At 37.0% G+C, this 17,826-nt stretch overlaps 1 protein-coding gene across 2 annotated transcripts in view; it reads left to right on the plus strand.

Annotated features, from left to right (window-relative positions):
* The window catches only part of SLC38A6 (solute carrier family 38 member 6), a 70,901-nt gene that overhangs the window by 11,280 nt on the left and 41,795 nt on the right, over positions 1 to 17,826 (plus strand). For both annotated transcript variants that reach the window (XM_019969018.2, XM_019969019.2), the window contains 2 exons: positions 8,774 to 8,826; positions 13,119 to 13,158. In XM_019969018.2, the coding sequence (XP_019824577.1) occupies positions 8,774 to 8,826; positions 13,119 to 13,158 (93 nt within the window). The remainder of the gene's footprint in view (positions 1 to 8,773; positions 8,827 to 13,118; positions 13,159 to 17,826) is intronic.

Raw genomic sequence — 17,826 nt, forward strand, 5'->3', positions numbered from 1 at the left:
GCTGTTACAGAAGTCTAAGAATCAAATAATGGAAGATTGAAGCAAGGTATTAACAAAGAGAATAAAAGGGGAAAAAAAGCAAGTTAAGAAACTTGGCGAAGTTAGACTGAATGTGGAGGAGGGCCTGTCTGAGGATATCTCCCAGATTTCTGACACAGGCCACTGGATTAATGATAGTGTCATTAATGGTCATAAGAACACAGCAGGAGATGCTAGTTCAAAATAAAAATGAGTTCAGTTTTGGATATGTGCACTCTGAAGTAAAATTAGATGGACCAGTCCTAGAAGTGAAGCCCAGGATAGAGGCTCATTCATTCATCCTATACTCATTTATCTGTGAGGATTACAGAGATAAATGACTTCCTTCCTTCCCTTAAAAAAGCTCATAATCTAGAAGGGGAGACATACATAAGCAAATGATTTATAATGTAGTGTGAGCATTTAAATATGAGCAAGGTATAATGATAGCTCGGAGGAGAGAATGTTTTGCTTTGTCTCAGTGGGGGGTGAGGCGGGTGGTGAGGGTCGGCCAGTATTGGGAGGACCGAGCTAAAAAGGAATTTGACCAGTAGACAAGGCAAGAGAGAATATTCCCGCACATACAAAGGTACATACTGAATATTTTACCCACCATACTAAAACTAGTTCACTATTATTTATGCATAAGACACAAAGAAGAAAATGAAACTGAATAAATAGACAAGTGTCAGATCTTAAGGAATTTGGAGCTTTTGCTGAGGCCGTGAGAAGTCACTGAGGTGGTTGGAAAAGAGTCAAAGTAGATACTAGGATTCACCAATTGTTGCTTCCAAAGAGAATTTTGATCCTTCTGAGAGCCCACTGAGAAAGAGAACATAGTCCCCTATCTTCTTCTTTCTAACGGTTACAATTCTTTTACGAGGATTTTATTTTTTAGCAATAATGAGGAAATAAAGAGTAAAATGACCCCCTTGCCCTCCCCATTCTTTTTTTAATGAAACATGGTAGAGTGGTGATTTGAAATCCATCACAGCACCCTCTTTTTTTAAAAAAAAAATTCAAAATGCTTCTTTTATTACCTAAAGTGAATTCCTATAGGTATTATAACCTACTTGTGGTGGGCTAAGTTAGTTCAGTTCGGTTCAGTTGCTCAGTCGTGTCCGACTCCTTGCGACCCCATGGACTGCAGCATGCCAGGCTTCCCTGTCCATCACTAACTCCCGGAGCCTACTCAAACTAATGTCCATCGCTAAGTAAAGGTGCCCCCAAAACATATCCAGATTCTAATCCCTGTGAATGTTACCACTGATGGCAAAAAAGGGACTTTGCGTGGGCGACTGTTCTGTGGACTCAGTGCAGTTACCTGGTCACAGAGAGAGAGCTCAGACAGCAGCGGAGAAGGCAATTATGACCACAGAGGCAGAGATGGGAGTGATCTGGCCACAAATCAAGTCAGGCCAGCTGCCACTGGAAGCTGGAAGAGGCAAGGAATAGACTTCCTCTAGGGCCTCTACAGAAACTGTAGCCTTGCTGCTGCCTTGATGCTGACCCAGGGAGACTGATTCTGGCCTTCTGACCTCCAGAATTACGAGAGAATAAATTTCTGCTCTTTTAAGTCACCAAATTTGTGATACTTTGTTACGCAGCCATAGGAAACCAATACAGTACTTAAAATTAATATAATGCCGTATAGCAAAGTAAAGGAGAGGCGAAAACAAAATAAACGCTGTTAGTGATATGATTTTTCTAAATGGGAAACAGTTTTTGGCAAAGTTCCAAACAAAACCAAACATAGTAATTATGTTCCTGGAAATTTTAGTGTGTATTGAAAGCATTAGCCATTGTTTCCTCAGCATCTACCAAACAGAGGGTGTTTAATAAAAGCTGGGTATGTGGGTGATGATGGATGGATGGATTAGAGCTACAGAGGGATTCTATTTTAAAAGTTCCAAATTTAACACACAGGCAGAAATTACGTATGTCAGAAGTATCTTTGAAAATTTATTGTATAGTTTATAAAATAAAGTGTACAAATGTACATGGTGGACACCAAGATACCATTTCTCAATAAAGCTGAGAGCCTTTTTTTTTTCCCCCACATTAGTCTGGGTACTGTGTGAAGGCTTTGGATCTCTTTAGGGTCCCATTCAGCACTGAGATGCTCTCATTGTGAGAGCAAATGAAACTGAAACTGATCGAAAGACAGTAGATTCCTATTTCCTATCTCAGTGCTCATAGTATTTATTTATTGTTTGGTATGATAGCTGCCCACACTATTTATAATTTTGTATCTTTTTCTTGGGATTAATGAGCATAGTTCAGTATTCCCACAATTAATTAAGTGGGCTGATTATGGGACTCCATTTTCAGTGAATGGTGGTCTTGTCTCATCCTTTCTTCTGGTAAGTACTCATCTTGCCTAGATTTTTCTCCCCCAGGGGCATGTGGCAGTGTCTAAAGACCCTGGTGGCTCACACAGTAAAGAATCCGCATGCAAGGCAGGAGACCTGGGTTTGATCCCTGGGTTGGGAAGATCCCCTGGAGAAGGGCATGGCAAACCACTCTAGTATTCTAGCCTGGAGAATCCCCATGGACAGAGGAGCCTGGTGGGCTACAGTCCATGGGGTCGCAAAGAATCAGACATGACTGAACAACTAGGCACAAAGACATTTCTGGTTGTCAAGGCCGAGAATTGGTGGGCAGGGTGAGGTGCTGCTGGCATCTCGTGAGGCCAGGGACGCTACTAAACCTGCCGCAGTGCACACAACAGCCCCCTCTGCAAACACTTATCCAGGTCCAAAGTATCAGCAGGGCAGGATGAGAAAACCTGAGCTAGACTGTATGTGTACTCTGCTTTTGTCATGACCCCTTTGTATTGTCTTACTTGATGGCAGAATGTTTCCTGTAGCAGAACTGAACTTTTGTTAGTGGGCTGCAGGGAAGGATGGGTATAAGTCTTTGCAGGATTAAACATATTTTTAAATGAACCTCCTCTTTTAATTTTATCAAGGTAATAACAGTCACACACATGTGGATGTACATGCCATGTGTATATGTGTGTGTGCACTTATGCAGGAGGACTTGGAACACTTTCCTGCCCATTCTTCCCCACCTCTGGTTCCATTTTCCAGAGTTCACAGCATTTAGAGTTTTGCTTTGACTTCTCTTGGGGAGTTACCTCTCTAAGTGTAAATCATATTCTTCTACTGTTATTTATTGATTTAAGATATTATTTGTTGACACCTCATTATGTAAGGTGAGGATTTAGCTTGAGTACACTAGTCCTTCTTCTAATTGTTGTTAGTTTATATTCAATAATTCTTTTTCTGATTATTTGTGACTCTAAACAATACATTTAAAGTTTTGTTTTTGTTTCTTAGATGGTGTTTTACTCTGCTATGCTGCATATATATATGCTTGTATATATACTGTGCTTGCTTTCCCCTGTTCTCTATTTCCCGTCGTCCTTCTACTGTACTCTGATATTGTCAAGGTTGACCATATTTACTTTCTGTTTTATAATCTATCTTAAGTCATTAATGTTTTATGAATAAGTTGAGTCTAAAGTTGGAAAACCAATGAATAGCATTTATAGGATATAACCATGTAAATCCAGTTCACTGAAGAACCATGCGGTATGTTGGGACCCTAGAACTTTCTCTACGCCTGCAGGTATCTCACTTCTGTGACACTGAAAGGAGTATGTTCTTTGTACTCTCGCATTCTATTTTCTTTTACTACAAGTGCTCTAAAATCATGCCACATTTAGTTGGTAAACTGACATTTAAGTACACATTAAGAAAGATCAGAAGTGGTGGCACAGTTGCATAGGGGATATTCAATAAATGAATGGCCTGTGTGACACTATTAGGGAGAAAAAAGACAAGAGGAAAATGAAGGAAAGCACAAGAAAGAAAAGAATTTCAAAATAAGAGTGCATTCCAAATGGCCTGTTTTCTGAGGGTTGAACTGTATTTGAATAACTCACGTCCCTCACTCCAGTTCCAAAGATAATATTGCTGCTGCTGAAACTTGGGCTTTGTACTGTAACCAGAGTTTATTAATTGTCCTATTTCATTGAGGAAAAAATGCAAAGCAGACAGAACACTGGAGTAACTAGCTGGAAATATTCCACTGCTACATGGGAAGCAGCTTTCCAAATGATTCCTGTGGAGGCCAAACTCTCGGTCTAGCCAAAATAGCACTAAAGTGTGCCTTGATGGTACATTAAAGAAGAAAATTTTCCCCAATTTACTTGATTCAGATTTACAGCCTTTCTGCCCCCTCAAAGACATAGCATTGATTTCTTTAATATAAAAAACTAATTTCCTAAAATAGATTGCTAGTAACTGCTTTCAGTTATTTATTTAGAGAGGATTGTGCCAAGTATTGCTTGTTTGAATTCCTGTAAAAGGCTGAATTAATTTCATAATTTTCATAATTAATGTTATTCCTCTTCTGTAAGAATTTGCTATTAGTGTGACTGGTCATTACCATATCTTGTTTTGATAACTCTCAAAGCATTTTTAACATTATAAATAAGGTATTACAACACTGATCGTATATTTTGCTTTATAGATCATATTTGATAAAACCTTTTGTTTTTCACTTAACATTGACATTTTTCATTTTATTCTAAACATAGCTTTTAATGGCTACATATTATTCTACTAGATATACCTACCATAATTTACTTAACCAGTTTACCATCATTGAGCATTTAGGTATTCTTTGTTTTCAATGTAATAATGCATAATGAGTTACATTTGTATACATGTATGCATGCTCATACGTAATGAGTATTTTTGCATACAGTGATTTCTCTGATATTAGCCTTATTTCCTAAGATGCACACTCCCAGGGGTCAAATATTATAAATGTTTTCGAGGTTCGTTTTTGAGATTACATTCTGAAGTCAGTTCCAATTTATACATAATTGTCCAAATGATAGAAAAGAATTTTAAAAGTATTTCACAATTGTTTTGGTTTATGTGTCAAAATGATCCAAAAAACTGTTAAAAAGTAAATATGTGGAGATAAAGCATTTGGCTGACTATGTACATATTTTATTTTAGCAATGCCTCAATATTAGGCCAGAAGCCATTATTCATACTCATGATGTCTCAAACATGGAAAAGTACTTCTGATTTTTGCAACATAAAAGAAGTAAGATGACAGTTACGGAACTGAATGACTAGTCAGATCTGCTGACTTGAAAAATAGAATTAGGATTTGAACATAATAGTCAGTCTCCATTTAAAAGTCTAAACCTTTTTTCACTCTGAATTTGGGGCTCTGCTATATTTAGAGATATTTTTAAAAAACTAGAAAATAATAGAGAATTAATTTGAGGTTGCTAAGATGTATGCCACTGTTGTCTGAAGTTGCAGTTACAGTATCTTCATTAAGCTGTTAGTGTGGTTATATTTTCTGGAGTAATGTTCTAATTTAAAGATTAAGACTAAGTGCTAAGTGTTTAATTTATTTAAATTTAGGTAATTGAAATATCAATTCTTTGGGGATTATTTCAGTATTATTTTTGCCTAAAGCAAAGTTACTTGCTTTAAAAAAATTTTATTTATTTATTTATTTTTAATAGAAAGATAATTGCTTTACTGTATTGCACTGGTTTCTACCAAACATCAATGTGAATCAGCCATAGGTTTACCCATGTCCCCTTCCACTTGAACATCCCTCCCACCTCCCGCCCCATCCCACCCGCCTAGGTTGTTATCCAGCCCCCGTTTGAGTTTCCTGAGTCATACAGCAAATTCCCACTGGCTATCTATTTTACATATGGTAATGGATGTTTCCATATTACTCTCTCCATACCTCCCATCCTCTCCTCCTTTTCTTTTCATGAAAAGTTACTTGCTTTTCATATTTACTAATATACAATTTATGGGGCTCTCTAAGTGGTGCAGTGGTAAAGAAGCCACCTGCCAATGCAATAGATGCAAAGAGAAGTGGGTTCTATCCCTGAGTTAAGAAGATCCCCTGGAGTAGCAAATGACAACCTGCTTCAGTATTCTTGCCATACTTGTTTTCTCCTATTTAAAAGTGAAACAAATCCTAGCTACATTTTTTGAAGATTATTATCTTGATAACTTGCTCCCTGACAAAGAAACTAGTGCAAAATAGGTAATTTTTAAAGCAAGTTATGTGATATATTTCCATGCATAACACTGAAAGCCTCCTTGCTTTAAGCCCTTGGAAGGAAAGTTTTTCTTTAAACAACACTTTCAACTCTAATATGAAAGAGGGATGCTGAAAATGAACACTGATGTTCCTTTAATCTCATGCTTCATAGTGACAAATCAGAGACCTTCTGAAGACTTGGTTCACATACACATAGTATGTAACAAAATTCCCTTCCCAATGTCAAATCAGAAGCTAATATTTAGAGCTTGTTCTGGTTGAATATATAAAACCAAGCCTTTGGAATGTTAAATATAAAAAATTGTGTCCCTATAAATAACATTATTACTTAATTATGTTTAGGAACTTTGAAACAAACTTGTAAAGATTTATTGGTTGAAATAATTAATAATTTTTGTGATGACATTCACTTTAGAACATATGTATTTGGAAAAATAGAATTTGGGCATTTCAAGTAGAGGAAAAAATTCCAGATCTCAGTTTTTTAACTTTTTAAAAAATTTTTATGTTTAAAATATGTCTACAGTCTGCCCCTCTAGGATTATTCTAGGAAATTATTCTAGGAAATCTTTCACTGTTAAAGCATGAAGGTTCCTACTTGTAATTAAATTATATATTCCAAATTCCAAATTAAATTGTCCTTGCCCACTGTTGAGCAGTGTGTAAATACATTTTAAAAAATAGCTGTGTCTGGGACTTCCCCTGCGGTCCAGTGCTTAATACTCCATGCTCCCAATGCAGGGGGCACAGCTTTGATCCCTGGTCAGGGAGCTAAGATCCTTTATGCCACATGACCCAGCTAAAAAAAATTAAAATATTAAATAAAAAATTAAAAATAAGTATGTCATGCAAAAAGTTCTAAATTCTTTGATCAACCCTGATAATAGATTATAATTTTAAAATGTTAAAAAAATTTTTGTTCTTAAGTAAAACTTATTTTTTTAAGCATTTCACTGTGTTCTTTCTAACTTTGTAGTTATAACATGAAAAGACCACATATGGTTTTCAAAATGCTTATGTTTGCATACTTGATGAACTTTGTTCACCTTATAGCATGTTTAAAAAACTGATAATTAGAAGATCATGTCACTTAAGAGCTAAACAGTGCTAAAAGATGAAAGTATACAGTTTTTTGTTAATATAGTGATAGCTTAAAGAAACCCATGTATATCTTGAGAGGATATGTTAAAAACTTGATTTAAGAAATGATGATCCATATCTTTGATTCAATAGGAAATGTGTGATGTTATTATTAAGTCTTAGTATCTACTAACCTGCCTTTTTTTGGCATAAGCACTGAAAAGTTAAGGACTTCTCAGACTTTGTTGTTGTTCAGCCAGTAAGTTGTGTCTGACTCCCTCAACCCCATGAACTAACCGTAGCGCGCCAGGCTTCCCTGTCCGTCACTATCTCACAGAGTTTGCTCACATTCATGTGCATTGAGTTAGCGATGCTATCCAATCATCTCATCCTCTGCCATTCGCTTCTTCTCTTGCCCTCAATCTGTCTCAGCATCAGGGTCTTTTCTAATAAGTCGGCTCTTTGCATCAGGTGGCCAAAGTATTGGAGCTTCAGCTTCAGTCCTTCCAATGAATATTCAGGGTTGATTTCCTTTGGGATTCACTGGTTTGATCTCCTTGCAGTCCAAGGGACTCTCTAGGGTCTTCTCCAGCACTGCAATTCGGAAGCATCAATTTTTGGCACTCAGCCTTCTTGATGGTCCACCTCACATCCATACATGACTACTGGAAAAACCATAGCTTTGATTTAGGATTATATAAACATTTTTAATTCTCTTATTTTTACCTATGGTATCATTAATTTTAACATGAAACTCCCATTTAAGGACAAATTTGGTTCTTTTATGAGCCTTTTAATTTTCATCTTTTCTGTGATCACACTTCTAGAACATGTGGAATGAAAATGTAATTTCATACTCTATGATGAGAAAGAAAATATATTCCCTTATCACAGGATGAAGGTATTGTTTCCATCTGAATATATTATATCCTAGGTAGCCTGTAAAAGTGAATGTCTCTGAAAGTATGATTTAGCTTTTATACTTTAGTAAGATTTATTTACATAGACAGTTTTTAGAAACTGTTGTCAATGAAAATTAATATTGGACAATGTAGTCTGTGAGTACTGTTTAGTGAGAAGTGGATTGTTCTTGAGTAATTATTATTTGAATTATTGCAACCTGGGTAGTTAGACAACCTTAGGAATTGCTAAACTCTATAAGAGGACATTGTCTTTATGGATCATAAGTTTTCAACTTTCCCCCAAGTCAGTACTTCAGCTTTAAATTTAATGTGATTGTCGAATAGCTGGGCTTCCCTAGCGGCTCTGACGGTAAAGAATCCACTTGCAGTGCAGGACACCTGGGTTCGATCCCTGGGTTGGGAAGATCCCCTGGAGGAGGGCAGGGCAACCTACCGTGGTATTCTTCCCTGGAGAATCCCCATGGCGGGCTACAGTCCGTGGGGTCGCAAAGAATCGAACATTTCTGAGTGACTAAGCTTAGCACACAGCACATCGAATAGCTGTAGGTAGCAGTGGAATAGCTTTCTTCCATGTAAGACTTGGTACACAGACAGAATTGTGTAAAAATAACAATTATGATTTCTCTCAACAGCTGTGACATCTTATGAGGATCTTGGACTCTTTGCATTTGGATTACCTGGAAAGGTAATTTTTTTTCTCCTTGCTGTATTCAAAATCCTGAAAGGCAGTTTTTCCCTTCCATTTCCAGTTAGAAAAGACAAGTATATATAGGAGGAAGAAATTAAGGGAATAAAAGGAAACTAAAGTGAAGAAAAGGAATGATGGGAGCAGGAAGAGAAAGAAGAAATCTCTATGACCTTCCTAAAAATGCATTGATAAATATAATTCAACACTTAAATTTTTTAGTGTTTTTTATTCTAATGAAGGGGAGCAGTGACTTATAATTTTAAATCAATACAATGGCCTGTTTTAACATTTTGTGATTAATGTTGATTAGATTATATTTGAATTCTCATGAAGACTGAACAAGACAGATGCATGGAATTAACCTTATAGCATGTTTATAAAATTGATAATTAGAAGATCATGTCATTTAAGAGCTGAATAGTGCTAAAAGATGATCCTTCATTTATAAGTGAGGAAATTAAGGCCCAGAGAAGGGAAAGGGCCTATTTGTCTATAATTACTCAAGCCAGTATGGAACCATAGGACTCCAGACTCAAAATCTATTACTTTTCCTCCCCAGAATAAGAGGAATAACAACAGTATTTATGGGGCATTCATTTGTGGTAGGCATGCTAAACTAGTTTAGTTAAACTAATTACCTGTCTTCTTCCACAGATAATCTGGAGTTAAATATTATTGTTAGTGTTTTAATAATTATTTTTGTTTCTGAAGAGCTATCATACTTCTAAAACCCATTTATATGTTTATTCCAAACAGAGCTTTTTCTTTGCATTTTGTAAATCTGTTGTTTGTGTTTTTTGTTTGTTTTTAATCTAAAAGGATGCTATTTTGTTGTTGGCTGAACTAACCTTTAAGAATTAAGTCTGAGAGGAAAAAGATACAGCTATGTAATGAGGGGCGGGAGATGTGTATTTGCATTCAAATTAACTTTGTATTTAAAGTACAAAAGAGAATATTTAAATCATGTTATATAGTCTCATGGTTTGGATCCTTATAGCCTGAAATTTGAACTAAATGGAGACTATGTCACTTTTGAGGGTAAAGATTTTTGTTAATCATCCTTGGTAACAATTTTTCTTGAAGATCAGGATGTTTCTTATAATTAAGATCAATTTCCTGCATCCAGTTTAATCAAGGGAGAAGAAGAAAATATTATTTATATAAGAAAACTAATTAATTTAATACAATCTATGAACATGACTGAGCATCATCACTGTTATTTCACAGTAGTATTTCCTTTGTTCCTTGGATAGCAGCAGAGTCTACAAGAAGAACATGGATTATTGAGAGTCCCCTTTTCCTACACTCTAGAGTAGCTGCATTATCATCTTAGTATATGCACACAGTTTTTAGTAGGCAGATACACAGACAGAGAATACTATAAATGAAGAGCTATTTGTTTGTTTAATATTTTCTCTCAACTTCCAGAGTTGGGTTGAAACTTTCCTATTTCCTTCTTCCCAGATGTTACATGAGTATAGATATGACATATGATAGGGTCACATTATTCTGAAGTTAAATATTTTTGAAGTGATTTGAACCTTTTAGGAAAACTGTTTTAATTGTCTATACATGGTTTATGTGCTTGGCAAACATTTATTGAGCAAATACCATGTGGCCATGCACTGCACCAGGCATGAGAAAGACAGGTAGATGGGTAGGTATATTGACTTTCTAGATCAAAAATGCTTCAACTGAGCCAGAAAATGGGAAAATACTCATCAACACATTGATATTATTGCTTTTTGCAGTATATTCATAGAAAAATCCAAATTTCGTGTGTGACTGACAACAGATATCAATTGCATATGAAAGACGGTGTACAGAAATTTCACAAAAGTCTTTTCACAAATAACTGTGACATTTTGGAACTAATTTTTAAATGGGATGGCATGTAAAGGTTTTTCTGGAGAATATTAGAATGATAATTATCATATCTTCAAAGACATCTTCCCAGATGTTTCTATCATTAGCCCTGCTTTCCAAGACCTCCATGTCTTGATGACTTAGTTTGTTCCCAGGATCAGATCAGATCAGTCGCTCAGTCGTGTCCGACTCTTTGCGACCCCATGAATCGCAGCACGCCAGGCCTCCCTGTCCATCACCAACTCCCGGAGTTCACTCAGACTCACGTACATCGAGTCAGTGATGCCATCCAGCCATCTCATTCTCTGTCGTCCCCTTTTCCTCCTGCCCCCAATCCCTCCCAGCATCAGAGTCTTTTCCAAGGAGTCAACTCTTCGCATGAGGTGGCCAAAGTACTGGAGTTTCAGCTTTAGCATCATTCCTTCCAAAGAAATCCCAGGGCTGATGTCCTTCAGAATGGACTGGTTGGGTCTCCTTGCAGTCCAAGGGACTCTCAAGAGTCTTCTCCAACACCACAGTACAAAAGCATCAATTCTTCAGTGCTCAGCCTTCTTCACAGTCCAACTCTCACATCCATACATGACCACAGGAAAAACCATAGCCTTGACTAGACGAACCTTTGTTGGCAAAGTAATGTTTCTGCTTTTGAATATGCTATCTAAGCGTCTTTTAATTTCATGGCTGCAGTCACCATCTGTAGTGATTTTGGAGCCCAGAAAAATAAAGTCTGACACTGTTTCCACTGTTTCCCCATCTATTTCCCATGAAGTGGTGGGACCGGATGCCATGATCTTCGTTTTCTGAACGTTGAGCTTTAAGCCAACTTTTTCACTCTCCACTTTTACTTTCATCAAGAGGCTTTTTAGTTCCTCTTCACTTTCTGCCATAAGGGTGGTGTCATCTGCATATCTGAGGTTATTAATATTTCTCCTGGCAATCTTGATTCCAGTTTGTGTTTCTTCCAGTCCAGGATTTCTCATGATGTACTCTGCATATAAGTTAAATAAGCAGGGTGACAATATACAGCCTTGACGAACTCCTTTTCCTATTTGGAACCAGTCTATTGTTCCATGTCCAGTTCTAACTGTTGCTTCCTGACCTGCATTCAAATTTCTCAAGAGGCAGATCAAGTGGTCTGGTATTCCCATCTCTTTCAGAATTTTCCACAGTTTATTGTGATCCACACAGTCAAAGGCTTTGGCATAGTCAATAAAGCAGAAATAGATGTTTTTCTGGAACTCTCTTGCTTTTTCCATGATCCAGGGGATGTTGGCAATTTGATCTCTGGTTCCTCTGCCTTTTCTAAAACTAGCTTGAACATCAGGAAGGCAAATGGAATTCCTAGGAGAAGAAGGGTGATCTCTTTCCAGTCCATGCACGACTGAATGATCTTAGATAGCTAGTCAGCTCCAGACATACATTGGAAGTATAGATTCACCAAGATTTAAGTGATTGAAAGGCCTGAGTGGAAGCAGAATATTTAATCATTTCTTCTGAGTACATCTGATGACCAAGAATGGATAAAGTGCCGTCTTGTATTTCCCAGGAATCTCATCAAAGATCACAAGTTAGCAAGGCTCAGGCATATTTTGTTTGGCTCAAATCTTTTTTTTATTTTTAGCTGATTGCCAACTAAGAGTTATGACATTTTGAAAGAATTCCGTTTCTGACTTTCCTTGAACAATCAGAAGATCTAGCTACATTGGATTCACATTCTCACATGTCAGCAACTGGCCAGAGCTGTATAACAGCTGCCACATTTTGAAAGAGGAGAAATTCTCCAATGTATTAAGGTCTTCACTACCTCCTATTGTCTTAATACTCAGCCCACTGTGTGTTACTGAGTTTAAAATGCTTCGGTTTTCAGATATGTGGGCTCTAGAGTTTTCTGCTCTAGAATTAATTTATCCCTGCAACAGGGCTCCCATGTTCAAGGCTTGGTGTTTGCCAAGCTGATACACTCTGAAGATTATATTTCCCTTTATACAATACAGCATTGGCACAACACACCTCAAGCTGTTTCAGTATGCCTAGCAAAGCAATGTGATATAACCAATTAAAAAAAAAAAAAAAAGACCAAATTAAAAAAAATGAGACCAAATAAATTCAACTTCAATTCTTTGGTACTTTGATAACCATTGATTCCCTAGCTTTTTAACACTTTAACTGTTTTAAAAATGGCTGCCAAGGAAACTTACAAAAGTGTGCTTTATAGTAACCATGGAACTATTAAAGAAAGGCTTTTTATGTGATGATTATTAGTTTTATATATTACAAATAGCTGGCAGAGTGTGTTCTTTTCAGTTTCTCTTCACTCAATTTCTGCATCTGTTTTCAAGTAATAGTTATTGAATTTTAATAAAATACCAATCCTTTTATATTGTTTCCCCTTTCATCTTCTGAATACATTTGTTCTTTTATAGGTGATGGTGGCGAGCACCATAATAATTCAGAACATTGGAGGTAAGCAATTGCAAGTGCACAGCTTATGCCTAGACGTGGTGGAAATGATTTGCTCCTTTGGTTTCTTGCTTGCTACGGGTCCAGCAGGGAACCTAAACCTCTACAGACATAGGTATCTCAGAAGCCCTGTGTGTTGACCTATTAGTCTTTCTTTTTTAAAAGATCCTTTTTAGCAGCCCTTGTAGGACAATAGCTTCTAAATTCAGCTGCAGCCAAACCCTTGCTTTCAATCTTGTTATTAGGTCTGTAGCACACCTCTGAAGCGCTGGTTTTCTGTAGTTGTGGTAGTGGTGAAGTACAGCTTGGAAAAACTCTCCAGGTGATTCTGGGGTAGTTCCCCTCTATTTTTGTCCTGATCACCTGCTGTAATGTATACTGCTTTAGAAGGAGGGATGTTCCATGGCTGTGAACAGTCATGTGTAGAAAGGCAATCTCCTTTTGTAAGCACGAAATCAAAAATGACCATGTGGTGTACAAAATAAATATGCTTGAGACAAATAAGTATTCTCACATTTTTTGGAATTCCCTATTTTCCCATTAAAAAAAAAAATGATCTGGTATCAAGAACTACAGAAACAAAAAGTACTGTTAAGTTAATTATTGATCATTATTGACTAAATGTATTAAACATTTAAATCCAAAATCCTATGGGAATCATATTTGTATATGTTGTAAAGAAGTTACCATGCTGAACAATGTCTTAATTTTCTTTTACCATTTACTTGAGTGCTAAATAAATGTTTTTAATGTAAAGTTAAATACACAGAGTTAATATGATTACTAAGAACCATCAATCACAGTTTGTATTTTACGTAGAATTTTCAACTCAGGAATTTCGATCTGAATTTGTGGCTATGGCAAATGCCTGCTGCTGGATTCTCAGTATCCTTCACCCAGATCACTTCCTTGTCCTCTGAGCTGGTTTGCAACTGTTATTGTTCCTGACTCTTTTAGCACTTGCGTTAGGTCGAAGTTACCTCTGTATATGCATTCTTCCCCCACTATTGTTATCAGCTCCTCCAAGTCAAGTATTAGTCTCATTTTTTTTTTTTTTTTTGTATTCCCGAAACCTAGCACAATATTTGGGACTTGATAAACCTTTTTTTCAACTAAATATTAGCTGAATATAATTTGTATGTGCTATTTGCAAGTACTTTGTAATATTCTAGCTGTATTTATCAAGAAGACCAAAGGGGACTTCTAGACTGACCATTAGCTTTAAATATTTGAAAAGCTGAACATGAAACATGGAAAGATATTACAGTAATTTAGTATTATTCTGAAGGGCAGAACTGGCTCTAATGGGTAGAAATCTACAGTAATGCTGGTTTGGTTTCATTTGAAATACTAAGCTTTGTGATAATGGGAGATGTCCTACACTCCTTTGAAAAAGCTCTGATATTCCTGAAAAAATTCAAACAGAGGTGGTTGGTCAGTTGTCAGAATGTTCTAGAAAGAATTTCTGCATTTCAATTCAGTTTAGTCACTCAGTTGTGTCTGATTCTTTGTGACCCCATGGACTGCAGCACACCAGGCTTGCCTACACTGGAGCCTACTCAAACTCATGTCCTTCACGTCAGTGATGCCATCCAACCATCTCATCCTCTGTTGTCCCCTTCTCCTCCCACCTTCAATCTTTCCCAGCATCCAGCTCTTTTCCAATGAGTCAGTTCTTCACATCAGGTGGTCAAAGTATTGGAGTTTCAGCTTCAGCATCAGTCCTTACAATGAATATTCAAGACTGATTTCTTTTAGGATTGACTGGTTGGATCTCTTTGCAGTCCAAGAGTCTTCTCCAACACCACAGTTCAAAAGCATCAATTCTTCAGTGTTCAGCTTTCTTTATAGTCCAACTCTCACATCCATACATGACTACTGGAAAAGCCATAGCTTTGACTAGATGGACCTTTGTTGGTAAAATAATGTCTCTGCTTTTTAATATGCTGTCTAGGTTGGTCATCAGAGAAGGCAATGGCACCCCACTCCAGTACTCTTGCCTGGAAAATCCCATGGATGGAGGAGCCTGGTAGGCTGCAGTCCATGGGGTCGCTAAGAGTCGGACACGACTGAGCGACTTCACTTTCACTTTGCACTTTCATGCATTGGAGAAGGAAATGGCAACCCACTTCAGTGTTCTTGCCTGGAGAATCCCAGGGACAGGGGAGCCTGGTGGGCTGCTGTCTATGGGGTCGCACAGAGTCAGACACGCCTGATGGGACTTAGCAGCAGCAGCAGCAGGTTCGTCATAGCTTGTCTTCCGAGGAGCAAGTGTCTTTTAATTTCATGGCTGCAATCACCATCTGCAGTGATTTTGGAGCCCCACAAAATAAAATCTCTTGCTGTTTCCATTGTTTCCCCATCTATTTGCCATGAAGTAATGGGACCGGATGCCATGATCCTAGTTTTCTGACTTGAGTTTTAAGCCAACTTTTTCACTCTCCTCTTCACTTTCATCAAGAGGCTTTTTAGTTCTTCTTCACCTTCTGCCATAAGGGTGGTGTCATCTGCATATCTGAGGTTATTGATATTTCTCCTGGCAATCTTGATTTCAGCTTGTGCTTAAGCCAGCCCGGCATTTTGCATAATGTACTCTGTATAGAAGTTAAATAAACAGGGTGACAACATACAGCCTTGACGTTCTCCTTTCCTGATTTGGAACCAGTCTGTTGTTCCATGTCCATTTCTAACTGTTCCTTCTCAGGAGGCAGGTCAGGTGGTCTGGTATTCCCATCTCTTTAAGACTTTTCCACATTTTGTTGTGATCCACACAGTTAAAGGCTTTGGCATAGTCAATAAAGCAGAAGTAGATATTTTTCTGTAACTCTTGCTTTTTCGATGATCCAACGGATGTTGGCAATTTGATCTCTGGTTCTTCTGCCTTTTCTAAATCCAGCTTGAACATCTGAAAGTTCACGGTTCATGTATTGCTGAAGCCTGGCTTGGAGGATTTTGAGCATTACTTAGCTAGCATGTGAGATGAGTGCAATTGTGCGGTAGTTTGAACATTCTTTGGCATTGCCTTTCTTTGGGATTAGATTGGGAGTGGGATTGGATTCCGACATTTGGTGGCAGATAAATCATCAGTTCTTTCAGCTCTAAGTTTGTTGATTTGCTTGCTTTGTTTTAGAAACTTTTTTTTTAAGTCACTTAAAAGCAGTCACAAAAATTTTTAATGTTCCTCCAATTCAGAAAAGCTGGTAATGCTTGTTTAGTTTTTAGAATAATACCCTTGTGATTTTCTTCACATTTTCTAAAATTTTATTTATTGAGAGCCTACTAAGTAATACCTGAAACATATTTTCAAAGCTATTTTTCTTGTCTTAGCATGCATAAACCATTCCTTTATTAGAATAGAAATGGAAGCTTGCTGTTGTGAACAGAACACTGGGTTGGAAGTCAGGTGCCTATTTATTACAGGAAAGTTTCATGGAAGGGTTATACTTGGTTCAAAAGATGATTTGCTCTTTTCTTAGGTATTTTTAACAAGTCAGCCACTATTGCTGTAAAAACTTTCATGGATGCTGTTCTTTTTCAGAAAGGGGAGTCTCAGTTCTTAGAACTACCCTTTAGGGAAGCTGCTGAGCCTCTGAGGTTAAAGTCTAGGAACTCCAGCCTTAAGTAGTTTCTTGATTAACCTAAGTTGGGTCTGTGGAAGCCCTTAGCAGTTACTAAGCCATGTATGCTTGAGAAGAAACGGCATATTTATTTGGGAGGCTCTTTAATGTTGTACATATAACTTATTTGATGTTATTTCTTCCAAATGGATTTTGACTTTTTATTAATTGGAGATACATTAGATATTTATAAGATGATATGAAGTGTATAGAATCAGATTAAATGTTTGCATATCTTGCATGCCTACCTGCATATGTAATGTAGTTCAGATAGCATTTTTGGAAAGATGGGATATTCATTATTCGTATAAGTGGTCAGAGTTTTTCAGTGATTGTTTAGAAATGAGAAATAATATAATAAATTATCTTTAGGCCAGGCCTATACTTGACACTTTATACTTAACAGCAACACTTCAGGGTGGATGATATTATCCTCATTTTACAGAGGATGAGATCAGTGCTCAGAGGGGATAAGTGACTTGCTTACCTTTACCCCTTAATAATGCAGGATTCAAATCTCACTTTGTCTACTTCTAAAGGCTTTGTTTTTTCTGCTCTGATTTAGTAAATGTTGAAAAGCTATGAAAAGATTAAATGATGAGGATTTTAAAAGCTCCTTGGGGACAGGAACTATGTGTTTTCATTTGTTTTCCTAACTTGACCTAGTTTCTGGTAGAGGAACTCAATAAATAATATTTGTTGAATGAATGAGACAATTAAAAAAATTCTATTTAGTTTTGCCAAATACCGAAATGAATCCGCCACAGGTATACATGTGTTCCCCGTCCTGAACCCTCCTCCCTCCTCCCTCCCCATACCATCCCTCTGGGTCGTCCCAGTGCACCAGAACTAATACAATATTGTAAAGTTTAAAAATAAAATAAAATTAAAATATCAAAAAAAATTCTATTTAAAAAACTAAGATTTTGCCTTAATGAGACAATTTTATATAGCATATAAATGATACAGAGAAACTGAATGTCCATAGTGTTTAGAATTATATGAAAAATAAAAGGTTGAAAATATTGAGGAAAGTTAGATCTTATTTATGTAA

The sequence above is a fragment of the Bos indicus genome, chromosome 10 (assembly GCF_029378745.1).
Source record: "Bos indicus isolate NIAB-ARS_2022 breed Sahiwal x Tharparkar chromosome 10, NIAB-ARS_B.indTharparkar_mat_pri_1.0, whole genome shotgun sequence".
NCBI lineage: Eukaryota > Metazoa > Chordata > Mammalia > Artiodactyla > Bovidae > Bos > Bos indicus.